General features: G+C 46.7%; 1 protein-coding gene across 2 annotated transcripts in view; it reads right to left on the bottom strand.

Annotated features, from left to right (window-relative positions):
* Positions 1–7,637: 7,637 nt before the first annotated feature.
* COPS7A (COP9 signalosome subunit 7A) overlaps positions 7,638–19,245 on the bottom strand; it is a 217,502-nt gene continuing 205,894 nt past the window's right edge. The window contains exon 8 of one of the 2 annotated variants that reach the window (XM_069650669.1): positions 7,638–9,281. In XM_069650669.1, the coding sequence (XP_069506770.1) occupies positions 9,242–9,281 (40 nt within the window). In that variant the 3' untranslated portion in view covers positions 7,638–9,241. The remainder of the gene's footprint in view (positions 9,282–19,245) is intronic. The other variant, XM_069650670.1, reaches the window with a different exon arrangement.

Genomic DNA, 19,245 nt, shown 5'->3' with positions numbered 1-19,245 from the left:
CTAGCCTGTTCCCCTGCACAGGTGAAGATTTCTTTGAGGAGGGAGGCGCGGCAAGTGTCAACCCGGAGGGTCTGCTGCTGGACAGTAGTTTGAGGAATTCCTCACTCAAGATCGGCTTGAGGGAGTTGAAAGTCAGCGCTGCGGGGTGAGAACTTGAGCAGCGGTTGCTGTGTGAGATCGGAGAGTTTGGCATCAAGGGTGGCCGTCCTGTCCAGTGCTGTCCTGTGGAAGTAATGCGAGAGGGAGTTGCAGAGCGCTTCCGTGGGGGCAGTAGGGGCGGTGGTGCAAGTGGGTTTCACGAATCCCGAGATGATTATGTGGAGCTTTTTACTGCTGCTGCAGCAGTTTAGGATTCTTTCATATGGTAGGTTCTTTTGGCCTTTCAGATCTAGGATTTGTAGTTAAGGTGATAGGGACTTGCTAAGGTATTTTTCTATGCTCGCAGTTTGTGCTCGAGGGAACGGTTATGGGTTTTGACAGTCTTCAGGCGGGGCGTGAAACCATTTGGGGATTGGTCCTTTGCGGGTGCGAGAGTGGGTCAGAGGGAGGAGTGAGTCGTTGAGCCAAGAGTCAAAGGATTTGATAGGAAGTGCTCTGTCCTGTGGTTGGTTGTGAGCGTACTAAGACTTCAGCCAAGTCAGGGAGTACCTTCTCCTTGTTCCAGCATTTGTGGTTGTGTGGTGAGACCGGGCATACCATGGGTGATGGGGTCGGTGTGCAGATAGAGAAAGTTAGGGATGAGTGGTCTGTCCAGAGGAGGGTTTTGGGGCTGGACACCGAGACGAGGGAGAGGAGCTGAAGATTTTGGCTTCATTGGTTCAGTGCCTCTAGGCTGTTGACCATGGTTGGGACATAGGGTTGTTGGGTATATCAAACCAGATATTGAAGTCTTCCAGTGGTGAAGGACGGTTGACCAGAATGATAACTACTGAGTCACAGAGATTGCTGGCAAAGAACAAGTTACTCTTACCTGGTAACGTTCTTTCAATGGGATGGTCCGACGACGTATTCCATATCTATGACAGTTCTCACCACAGCTGTGCTGCTTCGGGAAATCTTCGGCGTATGCGTCCTGCGTCGATGACGTTGATATGCCGCCCTCGAGGACCTCCTCCGACGGCCGACGTTGCTGGATGTTATAAGTAGGACGCACGACGCCCGTAGCCTCAGTTGTAGTTTTTTCCCCAGAACGTGTGGCACCAGTCATCTGCCAGTCTGACACACAAAGCCTTGCGGAAACGTAAGCTGCAATTGCATAAGAAATTTTGTAGCTGGGAAGGCAGGGAGGGAGCGATATGGAATAAGTCGTCGGACCATCCCATCGAAAGAACGTTACCAGGTAAGAGAGTAACTTGTTCTTCGAAGGGATTGGGTCCTCCGACGTATTCCATATCTATGACAGACTCTCAAAGTAGTACCAATGCAAGGAGGTGGGAAAAGAATTTAGGAAACAGAAATTTGGAATACCCAATCAAATTGCGGAGTAAAGGACCGCCTTGCCAAAGGCCAGATCCTGCCCCCGGATGGAATCGAGGGAGTAGTGACGCACAAAAGTATGTACCGAAGCCCAGGTGGCTGCATCACAGATGTTACGAATAGGAAAACCCCTCTGTAGGGCAGTAGAGGCAGCCATACCCCTGGTAGAATGGGCCCATAAACCGACCGGAGGCTGCATCGCCTCCCTGCACAGAGGAAGTGACCCTGCCCCCCCCTTTATGTTGAGGTAGTGCTTGGCCACTGTGTTGTCCGTCAGGATGAGGACATTCTTCCCTCGCACAGTCGGCAGAAAAGCCTTCAGAGCTAGCCTGACGGCCCTCAGCACCAACAGATTGATATGGAGTCTGGACTCCCGACGGAGACCAACGACCACTGACTGTCAACTCGTTGGCATGAGCTCCCCATCCCGTGAGGGATGCGTCCGTCACGATCATCACCTCCAGCCAGCGTAGCCAAAATGGAGCCCCCTTCATCAGATTGTCTTCGACGGCCCACCACAGAAGGTCCGGGGCGACCGAGGACGGCACCTGAACAGGGTCCGACAACCTGCCGGTGGACTGAGACCACTGGAGCTTGAGTGCCCATTGCAAAGATCTCATCCGCAACCTGGCGTCTGGCACCAGAAGAATGCAGGATGCCATGAGGCCGAGCAATCTCAAGAACTCGAACGCTGGGAGATTCTGGGCAAGCTGAAACTTGTGCACCATCTGCTGAATGTGATGAGCCCTCACTTGGGGAGGAAAACACTGCCCCAGGGACGTGTCGAGCACTGCTTCGATGTACTGGAGCCTCTGAGTCAGTGTCAAATGAGATTTCTTTAAGTTGATGTAGAAGCCCAGCTTGTGGAAGGAGTGGCAGGTGACTGACAGATGATCCAGGACTTGCTCGGGAGAGCACGCCCTGATCAACCAATCGTCCAGGAAGGGGTAGACGCGAATCCCCCCTTTCCTGAGGTGTGCTGCCACCACTACCATGAGCTTGGTGAAGACCCTCGGGGCGGAAGTCAATCCGAACGGCAGGACCCGAAACTGAAAGTGCAAGTCACCAACCACGAACCTCAGGTACTTCTTGTGCTTTTGGATGTATCGGCACATGAAAATAAGCGTCCTTGAGGTCGAGAGACACCAACCAGTCCTGAAGTTGAAGGGCCTGGAGGACTTGAGAGAGAGTAACCATCTTGAACTTGTCCTTCCTGAGGAGTTTGTTCAAACCGCGCAAGTCCATGATGGGTCTCAATCCCCCGTCTTTCTTGGAAATCAAAAAATAAGGGGAATACCATCCCTTGTTCCTCTCCGCTACAGGCACCAGTTCAATGGCTCCTTTGTCCAGCAGGGATTTAATTTCCTGCGCAAGGAGCAGATCAGGACTCTTCGAAGAGAGATTCCCTGGTGGATTGTCTTGAGGCCTCTGCCGGAAAGGAAGACAGTAGCCGTGGGTTATGATCTCCAGAACCCACACATCTGAAGTAATGGCGCGCCACTCTGCAAGATGCTGCGCCAGCCTTCCCCCAACCGGCGAACCATGCCTCGAGTACCTGGTTTTCCACCTCTGGCACGCCTACGGTGGCTCCTTTGACTGGAAGCTCCTCTCGCTTTACCAAAGGATGAGTAATAACGAAAGGAACCTCCCCTCCATTGCTGTCCCCTAGGACGAAAAGGCAGAGGTTGGCGAACTGCAGCGCTCAACGACTTCGCTGCAGCTTTGGAGGTCTGCAACCTCTCAAGGCTCTAGTTAGCCTTGCTGCCAAAAAGATGTTCCCCGTCAAAGGGCATGTTGAGGAGCTGGGCCTGCACATCAGGAGCAAACCCCGACTTCTGCAACCACGCAAACCTGCGTATCATGGTGCTCGCCGTCATGGACCGGCTGACGCAATCTGCCATGTCCAAACCCGACTGAACGGCCTGACACATGGCATCCTTGCCATCCTGAACCATGGCAAGGAAACCATCCCATTCGTCCCCTTCGGGAATATGTTCAGCCGCTAAGGAAAAACAGTTCCACAGAGAGTGCGTGATACGTGACAAGGCACATACGGAGTTGGCCGCCTGAAGCGCCATACCCCCTGAAGAAAACGCTTTCTTCGCCCAGCCGTCAAAACGCTTGTCGTCCCTATCAGGAGGGATGGTAGGATACAACGCCTGCTTTCCGGGGGCGTAGCCGATTGCACCACCAAACTCTCCGGAGTGGGGTGCTTGGTCAAGTAGCAGGGGTCGCTACTGGCTGGGTGGTATTTTCGCGGCAAGACTTGCCCACTGCCGGGAAAGACTCAGAGCAGTCCAAGCTGCCCCCACCCTCCTCAGTAGAGCCATATGGAACGGCAGTACCGGGTCAGTTGGTGGACCATGGTCCGAGGATATCCGTAAGGTCATCCTGAAGAAAATCCCCTGGGGGCGCAGACCATTCCAAGTACTCGGTGCCCCTAGACATAAGGCGCCAATACGAGGAGTCGTCAAGAGTGCCAGGCTCAGGCCTACAAAACTCCACCTCCGGAGAGGTGTCCAGCCCACTGGCATCGTGCAGGGACTGCCGCAGGTCCTCAATTTGGCTATGGCCCGAGAGAATCTCGTCTGGCACTGTATCAGGATCCATGCCATCATCAGAGCCCTCATCTACCTCTGAAATAAACTCAAGATGGCGGTAAGAAAGCACAGAATGTGGAACAAAGCCATGCTTGACCTTGGCCAGAGCCTTTCTAAGGGGTTCCCCCATGCCACGGGGTACCGCCGACACCACAGCCTCTAAAGACGTTGAGGGCATCGAATGAAATCGGCGTTGACGCCGAACGCGGCGCCGACAGCATCGACACAGACCCCGAGGCCGGAGCCCCGAGCGTGTCCCACGACAGCCTGGGCGCCGATGGCGTTGAAGGCTTCTTCGGAGGCGGGGCCTCGAAAGAGTCCGTTGACGACCTCGGCGCCACCGGCGTCGACGTCTTCCTTGAAGACAGCACAGGTGCACACGGTCTCGAGCGCGTCGAGGACCTGGAATGGGCATGACGAGAACGATTCCCCTTGTCCGAGCGGGACCTCTCCTGCGAATCGTGCCGACCACCTGAGCCCGAAGGTTTTTGAGCGGTGTCTCTCGACCGATCACGACCGACCCCACTCGGAGGCACGGACGGACCAGTGCCCTGCGATTCGAGAATCGCCAACATTTTCTTGCCGAAGGAAGCCCATTCCTCCGGCGTCATATGCTTGGTGTGGTAAGCGACCCGCCGATGGGCGAGTCCTTGGATGAGGACGGGGAAGGCGACCGATGACAGCGCTTCCGGGAGTGCCTCGAAGAGGCAGAGGAGTGGCGGACCGACTCCGGGACCGAGAGCCACTGGACTTCCGACGACGACACAGAGAGTCGCCCTTCGAATCGTCCGTTGAAAGCCCTGCAGACCTTGACTTCCGTGGCTTGGACACCTTTATTACCGATAACTTCTTGCGCTCCCGCAAGGCTTTGGACGTGAGCGACTGGCAGTCGACAGTCATCCGTGTCATGGGCCTCCCCGAGGCACCAGAGGCAGGCGTTGTGCGAGTCCGTTACCGACATCTTGGACCCACAGTCCCCTCACTTCTTAAAGCCCAGACGCGGTGTGGAAGACGAGGTAGACATCAATCATGAAGAAAGACTTCACAATACGAACAGGTTCGAAGAACCGAGAAAGAACAGAAACTCCAAAGAGTCGAGGCGTGCCGAGATCTCCGAAGCGAACACACTGGTGGAAAAAACAGAACTGAGGCTATGGGCGTCGTGCGTCCTACTTATAACATCCAGTGACGTCGGAGGAGGTCCTCGAGGGCGGCGTATGGACGTCATCGACGCAGGACGCAGACGCCGAAGATTTTCCGAAGCAGCACAGCTGTGGTGATTACGGTCATAGATATGAAATACGTCGGAGGACCCAATCCCCTCGAAATGTCTGTCGTATCCCGGTGGCCTGTAGAGGAGTAGGAAAGTGGGAAACAGGGAGAGTCTGACCAGAAGGGATACAGTTAGCTGTGCATGGCTGGGTTTCGGTGAGAGAGATGGATATGTGGGGTTTGTGAAGGATGGCTATTCTGCCACCTATGGTGGCTCTGTTGTGGGGGATGAATAGTCCGGAAGGAGGGAGAGGGGGGCTGATGGGCGACTTGTTTAAAGTCGTCCCTGAAACATGTTTCAGTGACGAAGATTAGATCGGGTTTGTCAGAGGAAAGTAGGTGAAAGATGCTGTGTCAGGTATGGCCACGGAGCAGGGATTGAATAAGAGCAAGGTGACTTGGTCGGGGGAGGTGGTTCCAATGGTGGTGGTGGCCGGATGGACATGATGGGCCTGGGTAGCTGTGGGGGTCAGAAGCACCGGGAGGCTGGGCGGTGGGAGAGGCCAGAACAGTCTGAATAGTCAGGGATGATGTTTGAGGGGGTGAGGGGGTTGGAGAGAGGGAGTGGGGTTGGGTCAGAGCGGGATGAGGGAGTGTAAGGTGGCAGTTTTGCAAGCAATAAAGGCCTATATAGCTAGGTCTGTTTTGCTGTCCACGTCTTAGGTTTCTGTATCCCATTACCTGCTACTCAATCCTAGATACCCTTCAACGTATTGTAAAGACAACCCATTACATTGGTCTCTGTACTCTTTCCTATGTATGCAATTTCTCGTCAAAATGACACCACAACAAGCTGAAAAAAGAATTGGTGCCACTGTGAAACAAAACTGGGTCAGCTAGTTCCATCATTGGTTTTGAAAAAAATTACTCACTTTGGTGTTATTCGTCTGTCACGGTGCAGGGTTTTCCTCTGTATCGCCTCTTAAATCAAGTGCCCCACCAAGCCCTAGAAATCTTCTGTAGGCCCTTTTATTTGCCTTGTAAGGTTTATTGACAATGTTTGTGATACTGATGCAGTCGGCGGTAGACAAAAGGTACTTGACAGGTTCAGAGAAATGCCTGAACCAGTCAGTGAAACACATCCTTGCTAAGTAGTGTATGTTTAGAAACGTGTATACTTTTGCCTTTGAGGCCAATTGCACCTATTCCATGACAAACATCTACTTTTTGAGGTTAAATGCCTACATGTTGGGGATAAGTACCTCTGAAGGGCTAACACTCTTTATGAAAAGCAAACAGTTTAAGTTCAAGCAACATGGTGATAAGGTTGGCCTTGAAAGTGCTTGTGGTTAAACCCATGCATACGAACAAGTTCTAGGTAGGTTGCAACTTGCATGCACACATCACAAGGGGCCTAGTGCTCTCCGCAAGGAATCTTAATCTAGTTAGGGGTGCACCATTCATTCTCCCCGCCCTAGAGGTGTTGCATTGCCCACTGCTCCCAAGTGAACATGTGCATGACCTCAAGACTGGATTTAGGGCAAGATCGTTGCATCTGTTGGAGCAGCTGGAGTTCCGTCTGGTTCAGTTGCTATGAATTCAGTCACTGGTGTTTCCTGCCGGTTCCAATGAGGTGCTCAGGCTCTGATGACTTGTGCAGCAGTATTGTCAAGTCTCCGAGGCAATGTGATGTCAAACAACAATGTGCAGAAATCCATGCTGCCAACAGGGCTCACATGTGCTCCTTTATTGGAATGATCCAGTCCTTCACCCATTCTAGGTATCCCTACATTTTAAAATGCTTCTCTATCCCCCACATTGTTCTCCTCTGTGCTATGGTGACCCAACACGTGCCTCAGTACTCCCCTGTGTGCCCCTAGCCCTCGTTCATTCACCTACCCTCCCTGCTGAACTTTGACAGTGCTTTCACACAGGCCCTCCATCACTTGTGCTTTTTCTTTCACTGCTCCCAGGTTTCTCTCCTAGCCATAACATTCAAATGTTGCTTAACCCACTTGCTTTACTCTCTTTGCCTTTTTCTCCCTCTCCCCCGCCAACACCCACCACACACTGTCTCTTAAGCACCCCAATCCTTCAGCACACCATAACAAGGTTGTCTCGTCATCAATACCATATCATATCAATATAGATGCTCAACCCAGGATTCGAAACCAAAGAAACCCATGACCCGATAAAGAAGCATAGAATGCTAGAGAAAACAGGCTTACAATATATACTTTAATAGATAGATTTATATATATATATATATATATATATATATGTATGTATATAGATTTTTTCATATAATTCTCCAAAGCGATACCAAAATGAAAGAAATAAATATAATTTCACAGAGTGCAGTTATTATTGTGATGGGTTCACACAGAGTTACATGCAGTCGTGGGTGCAAAGTTTGCCTTTTCCAGAACACCATGCAGCAGAGAGCGAGTTCTATCCCAGGGTTCAATGGGCATTTAGAGGTCCTCCATTCTAGGAGAATGCATAAAGCCGTTCGTTCCAGGAATCCATGCGGTGGTCTATGTGTCCTACGACTGCATGCAAAATTAGAGGTCATAAAAGCCAGGAATCCATGCTGAGGAGGTTGATATCAGAATTCTGTGAGGTGGTGGTACTCTATATAATCCAGAATTACTTGAGATAGCAGCTTGTCTATAACACAATTCGACACAATGGCAAATGGCACACCTTTTCCAGAATTCTGTAGGAGGGCAAATGTCCTCTATCCCGAGATTCCATGCCAGAGGAGATGTCCATCACAGAGATCAATGTGATGGTGATCAAGGTCTGTTCCAGAATTCGCTTGGACAACCAACAGAATTCAATGTGTTCACAGAGGTTGTGTCTTTACTATCGTGATGAATACAGATTTATGAGAGGATGTCTATCTAAGAAATTCATGTGATGGAGGCCACCTTTGCCACAATTACTTGTAATCGCAGGGAAGGACTTGTGTAGGTAGGGTGGATTGCTATGTTTCCAAGTGCTCCTTGAAGATTATCTTTTCTCCCAGAAGTCCTAAATGGAGTGAGGCCAGTGGTTCCGAAATGTCCATCAATGACATGGATAGGCTTGGAAAGGTTCATGCAGTGGTAGGGCTTTGGAGAGTTCTCAAATGATTTCTCCCTGGTGTCCATTCACAGGCCTGCTCAGTCTCTTGAAGTAAAAATAGGAGGCATAAGGGTTGAGGGAATGTTTAGCAGGAGTCCACTTGGTGGCGATGGGAATCGGAGGGTACTTTGCTCAAGGTTCCTTGAACTGGTGATTGGAACTTCCCTGGGTTCCCTTCAACTTTTCCCCTTGAAGTCAGCCACTGTCCCCACGGCTCTGATGTTTCCCTGTTTGGGTGAGCAGAGGAACTCCCAGAAAGAGAGAAGAGCTGGAAAGAGTGGTTGTATGCAGGCGAGAAAAACCATAGTAGAGGCAGAGCAGTACAAAAGTGAAAAAGACAGTAACGGGTGAAAGATCGGAAGTTGAAGCAGAGACACCTCAAAATACTCATTACTCCATGTTCACTCATCTAACATCCCATCCCATCTGCCATTACTAATATATATTCCAATTTTTCATACACCTGGATCTTGCCCACCCCTATAAATACTACTTCTTTCATGCCTGCTCTGGTTTGGCATTTTTTCTTCCATCCTTATTCTGCGTCCCCTTTCCTTCATCCATATTGGCCCCCAATGGCACCCACATAGTGCTAGCCACTTCTTGCACCTTTACTCTCTGTGACCCATGTTCTGTTTGCACGATCACTGCACTTCCAATCTTGCCTCTAAGTGTGTGCCCATTCCTCATCTGCCAATGCAATCTTGCCACTCCTCCTACATACGGTCCTCTCCTTATCTTCATCTCCAGCCCCTCTCTCCTCCAGTTCACGCTGTCTATCTTCACCTCTCCCACGTGCTTGCTAAGAAGAATGAAAGTGGTGGCTAGTTTGACTTGGACCAGATCTTCGCACTTCCCCGAAGTCTGTAATAAAAAAAACACAAAAACCAGAAGAAATCCAAGTCAGTGACAGAACCTCCAAAGGACATCAACCCTCCCCTTCCCTGGTGGGCAGTACTTTGAATGAACCTCTACCCTCCCACAGTCCAGCACAATGAACACTACCTAGAAATCATGGTTCCCCTAACACACCCCATGAGACTCTGATCCCCCAATTCTGCTAAGAAATAGCGCCTTTCCCACATGAGAATTACCAAAGCACATCGAATCGCCATTCAAATTGGACAACCTTCAAAAAACATCTATCCCAACTCCTCTGTGCCTACAAATGCTCCAAAAACGTTTACCTAAATGCCACCCAACTGAAGTACTAGGAAAGAACTTTAACAATTCCCTTCTAACGAGCACCCTCAAAGTCACTTGACCAACTACTTCCCAGCCAGAGTTCTGCGAATATACATCCACTTCCTTCAACTCAATCATGGGCATCTTCATTACATTCATTAGTGCTATTTTTAAATACATATCATGTGTTACATTTACCTGCGTTAGAGGTCTCCAAGTAAATACCCTAGACTATTGTTTCACATCTGAAGAGATCTTTTTGGATATCAAATCTATGAAGATTGAACACAGAGAGGGTAGTGATCACCTCGCCCTGTGGGTTAAGTAGAGTACGAGTTTGCAGAATCCAGGCTCTAAATCATATTGTAATGAGCTGCATGTAAATCAAGGTGGTAATAGGGTGGCATGGAACTGGCATAATATACAAATGTTCAATAATATCTGGCCAGCCATGCACCTGTAAACTACCTTTTTTGAGCAAGTAAACATTGCCCATACCAGAAGCTACTCGGAGAGGTGGATGAGGCAATGCCAAGATCCAACAAACCTAGAATCCAGCACAAACATTTTTATGATTCAGAACTACAACGCCAAAAAAGAGTTGCGGAGGGCATCACGTCTGGTAAGCGAGAACGCGGAAGCATGACTTTAAGAACTGCTATACCAATTGGTTGCGTAAGCATAAATATCAGCACCTACTAGCCGACACTCAAAATATGCTTAGAACATTGGCACAAAAGAATATTCGTGAGTTTTGGTCCACAATCAAATCGGATGCGAGTCCTCAAACTAGTATCGAGATAAATCCCATTTCCGAAGAGAAATGGACCTCGCATTTTGGGAACATATATACGTATAATGATGGTAGTTTGAACTCCGTCATCCAGTATACTGATAGGCCTTGGACTTTTTGTAAAAGGGACCTGGATGTTCTGGTTAATCTAATTACCCTTAGTAATAACTCTAGAGCCCCAGGCCCAGATGGTCTAGCAGCGGTGGTCCCCAAAGGTAACACACACTTCTGGGCGAACATTTTACTGGCTATCTTTCAGAAAGCGATTAGATTGAGAACAAAAAAACTAAAAAAGTCCTTATGCGCTATCAATGTGCCGATCTATAAAAAAGGGCACCATATTGGTCCAGCAAACTATAGACCTATTTTGCTGTTAGACGTCCCTTCGAAGATGTTTGCCGGATGGCCTGCTGCTTCGAGATCTGCAGGAATGGGACTGTACGTCTTTCAGACAGGTTTTTGCAGGGTAGAGGGGACAACTGCCAGTGGGTTCATTCTTGGTTTGTTCAAGGACATGGAGAAGTCAAAACCACTAAATATTGCATTTGACTTCTTTCTCCATGGCCTTCGATAGTGTGAATAGGAGCAAACTGTGGGCAAAGTTACGACTTTGGGACTGCCCAGCACCTTTAACTAGAAACGCGTATTGCCCTACACGTAAACACAGGCAGTGACTGATATCAGCCCCAATAAAGAGTGAACGTGGACTGAAAAAAGGCTGCCTCCTGGCACCCCTTTTGTTTAACCTTTTTATTTCAGACATTGCCACGGCCTTTACTAACGCTGCTTTCCACCTTCTATTGCTAGAATCCCGGTGAATTATTGGTTGTATGTAGATGATATGGCCCGATGGCTCACACTCCTATAGGCCTGTAGCAGCAGTTGGATTTGGAAATGTACACAAAGGCAAATGATTTAAACATCAAGGTAATCAAAGGTCATAATTCCGTCTTGGAAGGAAAAACTTCAACGGGTGCTTCGGTAATGTATTAGAAACTGTGGGCAATTTTAGTTATTTGGGGTTTTACTTTTATGAATCTAAGAGTGAAATCGAACTGTTAAAGCATTTTTTTTTAAACCTATGAAAAATGACTGCTTTGGTGGTCCAGACAATGCAGATAAATAAGTACGGCCAATTAGCATTAGTTCTAGCTATCTAATAAGATAACAAGAACGTAGTTCCTGTTATATACAGTGCAGAAACTTTGTTTTTTGTCTTGGAGACAAATTGGATAAAACTTGAGGGTTTATTTTGGAGGCGAGTTTTAAAGCCTCCCCAGGGAGTCCCGGACCAAGTAATAAGGTATGAGCTGGGTTTACAGTCTATTGCAGTAGTGGTGATATGGAGAACTTGATGTTGGTAAAAGTGATTTGTGTAGAAGAGACCCCGTTTGGTGGCATTTGAGGCAGCTAATGGACAGACGGCTCAGTAGACCTTTGAACAACTTGGTGGTAAAGTGCCAAGAGTCTACAACATTATGACTTGGGCCTTGAATTGCTGCAGATGGCCCTGGGTAGGCAGACTGATTGGATAAACACCATTGAAGAGGTTTGTGGGTTCCATCTATACTCAGGAATATTAATAGAGGTTAGGCCTGCTGGTGTTCTCCCTCCTTACTTGCAAATGTTCCCAAGACAATATTGGCGACCACAATTAATAAGTCTGCGCTTCAATCTCTTTCCCACTAAAGAGATCCCAGGAGGAAGGGAGGGGATTGACCCTTTATGGAGGACTTGTAGGCACTGCACAGAGAGAATTAAAGAAACAATGCATCACCTCTTACTGGAATGCCACGCATTAGCTTCTCGTTGCGCATTCACAATTCAGGACTATAAAGTTTTATCATCTGGCCTAGTTTGGCAATATATTTTAACACATACATCAAATAATTGAAGATTTGCCACGCTGAGCTTTCTAAAAGAGTAGTTTAAATGACAGTGCCACGGGTGATTGCTGCAAGGGGTTATAATTAGTTTTATATGACGTTTTATACTGTTTTTTATTTACGTGTGGACTATGAAAGAATATTGATGAAATGGGGTTTATTTAGCTACAATGATTATTGTATGAATAGATAATGTTTACATTTTGACAAGGGTTTGATAAGAATGAAATGTTTCTTATTTTGTTTTCTGTCTTTTTGCAAGGGTTTATGGTTTGTTTCTCGTCTGAGGAAAAGTTCCTTGTTGAACTAATACAGTCAAATACAAAAAAGATACAAAATTAACAAGAAAGCAGCGAGGCAGGGACTGTATACAAAACTGTGCTTTTAAGGCAGCCAACCTACTCCACAGAGGAACATTTCAGCATCAGGGCAAGTTATTTTTTGTATATGAAGTACAGAGCAAGGGTTGCTTAGTGGGGCATTTATTAATTTAATAACTATACCCACAACTTAGTGCTGGTGTTACATGCAGGTAACATTTTATAAATGTGATCTTCATTCATATTCACCAGCACCAAAAACAATATTAAGTTAATGCTGAAGGATGGCTGGGGGGAGGGGGCGAAGAAGAAAAGAAAAAGGAGTCATTAAAAAAGCCAAGCTACTAAATAGGATTTCTCAAACCAGTTTGTCCCACTTTAACGTCGGCAGAACCGAGAAAGAACATGAGCTTTCTTAGCTACATTATTAGCCCCGAACACACAGATGGAAAAAACAATAAAGAGAGCTGGACACTGTTCTTTTACTCATTAAAACGAATGTCACCCACATCATTTGATTATCTTCACTGTACAAAAAGGTTTACGCATCTTCCTCCTTGGAATGATCAGCCCGCCAGAAAAGGAGAGCAGACAGATGGATTCTCTGTGGAAGAGGCGTGCGCTTAATCGTACCTGCACTGGGAACAGAGGGCCGGACTACTTATTTAGGCAAAGAAGATAGGACCTGTAGAGATATCCAAGTCTCTGGTGAGAATGTTAAAGCTCGCGGTGGTCACGCGCGCTCTTGTGATTGTTTAGCGAGAGCCGCGTGACCAGGTGGGCGGTTGGAGTGAGAGGAAAAATAATTGTACGTGACGAATGTTGGTTGGGGCTCCGGGGAGCTCCGTTTTAATAAACGAACTCTTACCTAATTCATGGTGCCGTGCCTTCTTCAGTGGCGACGAGGCACGGAGCTCGCCACGGAGCCGGCAGAGCGATCCTCTGTGGAGAGGCAGAGTGCTGGGACGTCGGAATCAGTAGCGGACCCCAGACGCCGTGCAGAGCAGCACACGGAAGTGGGGGACCGCAAGAGGACTGTCTCCGCAGCAGCCGGATGGTGAGGTGCTGCAGGGAGACGGTTTCCGCGGAGAAGGAGGATCGTAGTGCTTTTTGTTCCCCGCCTCGGCGGCTCACTGACAAGAGCCAAAGCAGTCAATCCAGGTCAGTAAAGCTTCATTGGACACAGAGGTGAGGAGTGGAGGGGGGTGAGGCTGGGCTAAGCAAGCACTAACAACAAATAACAAGAGGGGGAGGCACATTAGAGATACACTCCAAAATGAAAACAGGGCCACCTGCATTATAAGACAGTGCCACCCAGAGGATACAGATGGTATATAAAAGTGAAGTGCTGCCAAAAGAGGTTAAATAAAAAGTCAAGGTTTAAAGAACTTTGGAGTAGAGAATAGTATAGCCAAAGAAACATTGTCAGTGGGGAAGGAGGAACCAGTTAGTGACTGTCTGTGGAAAAAAAGTATATATATATATTGGAACCAACAAATCGGGATAATACAAATAAAATGGCTGCAGCAAGTATGTCACCGCCACCACCGTTCCTGGCAGAACCAGGTGCCCCGCCAATTAGGTGGGACAGGTGGAAGAAGTTATTTGACACGTATTTCATTGCCATAGGAGGTGATAAATTCGCATCACCAAGGAAAGAAGCGATTTTGCTGCACAATTTAGGAACCGAAGGCAGGAGCGTTTATGATGGGTTGCCAGATCTTCCACAGCAAGGCCAAGGAGATGTGGATCAGTATTCAATGGCAGAAAGGAAATTGGAAGTTCATTTTGAAGCTAAAAAGAACATAACATTTGAAAGACACAAGTTCTTCCAGAGGGTACAAGATCCACAAGAACCTGTGGAAAACTTTATTGCAGCGTTAAGATCCCTTAGTCACATGTGTGAATTTGGACTACTCACAGACTCTCTGATAAGAGACCAATTGGTTAGATGCACGAACAATATAAAAATACAGGAGAGGCTATTGTCAAAAGATGCATCACTGGAGTTAGCCATAGACACGGCAAGAAGCATGGAACAGACCCATAAATATATGAATACTATGAAAGGAGATAAGTCAGATGGAGAAGTGGCAGCAGTGAGGGGATTCCGTAAAGGGGTTCCTAACAAGGAAATAAGATGCTATAAGTGTGGGAGTAACCGCCACATATCAACAAGTATGTTCTGTCCAGCAAAAAATATATCGTGCCTGAAATGCAAGAAAAAGGGTCATTTTGCGAGAGTATGTCGTGAATCAGGTATGGTACAGAACATCGAAGCAGGAGGAAGAGTACATGAACAAGAAGAGGACCATGCAATGGGAGTGAGCCACCAAGCAAAACATGTGCTAGAAATATTGGAAGTTTCAGATAAAGGAGGGGCACCTACGGATGTGTTCATGATCAACGGGAGAATAGTAACAATGAAAGTGGACAGTTGTTCACCGTGGACTTTGATGTCGAAGGCAACGTTTTTGGGTTGCATGCAGGGAAATGTAAAGCAGTTGAAAGAACATGACATTGAACCCTATGCTTATGGAAATGTAAAAATTGAGATTTTAGGGATGTTTCAGGCATCCATCAAATACAAAGGAAGAAGCTGTGAAGCTGAGATATATGTTACTCAAGAAGGCTCGTCACTCCTGGGGTGGGGTGAACAGTGGAAGTTAGGGATCAGAATCCAAGCGAATGCGGAAAGGCCTATAGATGTAGCAGAGTTGAAAGATAAATGGGAGAAGGAATATCCTAGAGTGTTTCAAGAAGAATTGGAAATGTTAAAGGGATTTGAGCATCAAATCCGGTTGAAAGCAGGAGCCAATCCTAAAGTGCACAAAGTGAGGCCAGTGCCTCATGATTTAAATGAAAAGCTAAAAGTAGAAGTGGAATTGCTACTTCAAAGGGGAATAATTGAAAGGACTGAAAGCTCCGAGTGGTTGTCGCCGGTGGTGGTAGCAGCTAAGGCAAATGGAGACATTAGACTATGTGTAGACCTGCGAGATCTGAACAGAAACATCTTAATAGATAGACATCCTTTGCCGATAATTGGTGACAAGTTATCTGTGTTGAACAATGCCAAGATATTTTCAGTTATTGATCTTTCACAGGCATATCATCAAGTCCCATTGAAAGAGGATTGTCAACATTTGACGGCATTTATTACAGTGTTTGGAACATTTAAGTATTGCAGGATGCCGTTTGGACTCGCCTCGGCGGCGGCTGTATTCCAAAGGGTGATGGAGACAGTGTTGAATGGAGTAAAGAATATAATTGTGTTTCAGGATGATGTACTAATTTATGCCGGTTCCACAGTGGAACATGATGAGGTGTTAAGACAGGTGTTAAACAGATTGGGTGAGGCGGGGTTAACTGTGAAAAGGAGCAAGTGTAAGATTGCAGTAGACAAAGTGGAATATCTGGGACATGAGATAGACGAACAAGGGGTGAGACCTAAGAGGAATTTGGTGGAGGCCGTGAAAGTTGCGCCTGTGCCAGAAAATAAGGAACAAGTAAAATCATTTTTGGGGTTAGCTGAATATTATCATAAGTTTGTGAAAGATTTTGCCAGAGGGTCTAATCCTCTTAGAATGTTACTCAAGAAAGGGGCGAAATTTGAATGGTCGGTAGAATGTGATGTGGCTTTTGAGAGAGTCAAGAAAGCAGTATGTGAAGCGCCCTCCATAGGAAGATTTGATCCCAAAGACAGGAGTGTTTTGGTGGTTGATGCGAGTATGCTTGGACTGGGAGCAACATTAGTGCAGTATGACAAGGACAATACGGAAAGAGTGATTGCATTTGCGTCGAGGACACTAAGAGGAGCGGAGTGCAAATATTCCGTTATAGAAAGGGAAACTTTGGCCATGTTCTGGGCCGTAAATCATTTTAAGTTTTTCCTGTGGGGAAGAAGGTTCGTAGTCAGGTCAGACCACAAGCCCATGGTTCAGCTTTTTGAGAGTGGGAGATGGGCGTTAGGCTCTCCAAGGATTAGCAGATGGGGTTTGGGGCTTCAAAATTATAACTTTGATGTGAGTTACTTGCCGGGAAAGAGAAATGTGGTGGCGGACCGTTTGTCCAGGCTACCGGTAAACAAGGATATTGTTGAAGAAAAGGAGACAGAGGAAGAGTCAGTAGTGGCTGAAATACAGAGTGCAGTTAGTAAAGAAGAGTGGATACAGGAAGAGGATCTAGATGAAGATCTTAAACTTGTGAAGTATTGGACTGTGAAGGGATGGCCAGAGAAAGGAGAGTTAGAGAGTAAATTCAATACCTGGTGGGAGATAAAGGATGAGTTGAATTTGTGTGAAAACAGACTAAGGAGGGGTAGATGTGTTATTCCACCACAATCACTCAGGTCTGTGTTGATAAAACTGGCACATCAGGGACATCCAGGAGAAGCCGCCATGAAAAGGAAGTTGAGGCAGAATTATTGGTGGCCAGGAATAGACAGAAGTGCAGAAAGGTATGTCAAGGATTGCATGATTTGCCAAACTAGTGACAAATGCAGGGTGGTAAGAGAAGCACCATTAATACCTAATGTAGTGCCTTGGAGTAAGTTGGCTGTGGACATAATGGGTCCAATATCAGGTTTGGGAGATGGATTAAAATTTGTGTTTGTGGTGGTGGACTATCATTCTAAATGGTTTGAGTGGGAGGCGGTGAAGGAAGTCACGGCTAAGGAATTGATTGTGTTTCTGGAGAGAGTTTTTCTTAAAGAAGGAGTGCCTGTGGAAATTGTATCGGACAATGGGGTACAATTTGTGTCAGTAGCAATGAAGACATTTCTTGCAGAGTATGGCATCAAACACACGAGAACGGCATTGTATAACCCTAAGGCTAATGGGCTTGTTGAAAGGGTTAACAGGTACATAAAAGGGGGTTTACAAATGGCCATGAAATCAAGACAACCATGGAGAGAAGTATTAAGGATGTTAACATGGAATTATGTCACTACACCACACTCGGTAACTGGTATATCTCCATTTGTGTCAATGAAGAGTAGGGAACCAGGAACAAAGTTATGTCCAGGTTGGTTAGGCATGGCCAAGGTGGTGAATGTGGATCGGAGCCACATAATGAAACTCATTGCTTTGAATCAAGAGAGGAACAAGGAATTGTTTGATGATAGGATGAGAGTGAAGGAACAAGAATGGAAGATTGGAGAGATGGTGTATGTTAAAAATCCCAGACTAGTGAACAAATGTGTAGAAAGTAAGTTCCTGGGACCGAAGAGAATTTGTTCAGTAAAAAGTAATGTTGTCATTTTGGAAGGAGGAGAAGTTTGGTCTAAAGGAAGGTTGGCAAAAGTAAGGGACGTGAAAGAGAGTAAAGTGGGAGAACAGTTAGAAGGAAAAGAAGAAAAAATGAGAAATGGAAAGGAATTGGAAAAAGAGATGAAAAAGTGTGGTGACAGAAAAGAATGATGATGCTGGTCTGATAACCAATGAAGAAGGTCCGCATAGGTCTAGGTCAAAGCCAGTATGGATGAGAGATTATGAAACTTGAAATTTCATCTTGAAATGCAAATTGTATGTGGATTTAAATAAGAATATGTTAACACTTCATATTTAAAATTCAGATAACTCTTAATTTTATTGTGTTCATTATATAATAAGTTATGTTTTCTTTACTCTGTTAATATCAAATTATCTTGTTAAATTTTCTGTAAAGGGGAAAGATGTGTAGAGATATCCAAGTCTCTGGTGAGAATGTTAAAGCTCGCGGTGGTCACGCGCGCTCTTGTGATTGTTTAGCGAGAGCCGCGTGACCAGGTGGGCGGTTGGAGTGAGAGGAAAAATAATTGTACGTGACGAATGTTGGTTGGGGCTCCGGGGAGCTCCGTTTTAATAAACAAACTCTTACCTAATTCATGGTGCCGTGCCTTCTTCAGGACCCCTACGGGAGTCGGTGAAACAATTAGCAGACTACTGGGAAGTCCTTTGAGAGATATCCAACAGCAAAGAATGTGGTGGACTTGTCAGTCAACAGTGTACACGAGGAGATGCTCTTGGCTCAGATGGGCAAGTCTACAATTGATGCAAAGTGTAAGATTATGGAACACCATTTTCAGTGTCCAACCCCTTCCGTACCCACATAGATGAGAGGACGGATGAAGTCAGAGACAGAGACATGAAGTACTATAGGTCTCGACCAGAGGAAATAGGAGAATGACATGTAGTCGTGCCATACTCCGCCAAGGAGATTTTTCCCATAGTGCATTCATGGTACCCATGCACAGCCAAGTAAGCAGAACCATCTTGAGCACAAGTCCCAATACCAAAGGCAAAGATATCAACCCAAGGGAAGAGGAGAGGCTAAGCCTTTGACAGCAGTAGTAAGCCATATACAACTAAAACACAAGGTCAACGTTTTCAATTCTCCACTTCAGAATATCTAGGTTTAACAACTCATTGCGAGTCATCTGCCCAGTTTGGCAGTCGATCAGAAAAGACAATCCACTGATTAATATTGTACAGAATTGTTACATTCTCATGTTAAACAGTTCCTGACCATGCATTCATTGAGAAAAAGGCACACAACTCAGAATAACTAACGGCTGGTTCAGGAAGTCTGCATACTCTAGGAGAATTCCTTCAAGACCGTACCCAGGCACCCTAGGCACCATAGGGAGTTAACTACTGCTACGCCCT

Source organism: Ambystoma mexicanum, chromosome 3p (genome assembly GCF_040938575.1).
Source record: "Ambystoma mexicanum isolate Mex_15411 chromosome 3p, UKY_AmexF1_1, whole genome shotgun sequence".
Classification (NCBI taxonomy): Eukaryota; Metazoa; Chordata; class Amphibia; order Caudata; family Ambystomatidae; genus Ambystoma; species Ambystoma mexicanum.
The sequence above is the reverse complement of the archived record's forward strand: the minus strand, read 5'-3'. Positions and strand labels throughout refer to the sequence as shown.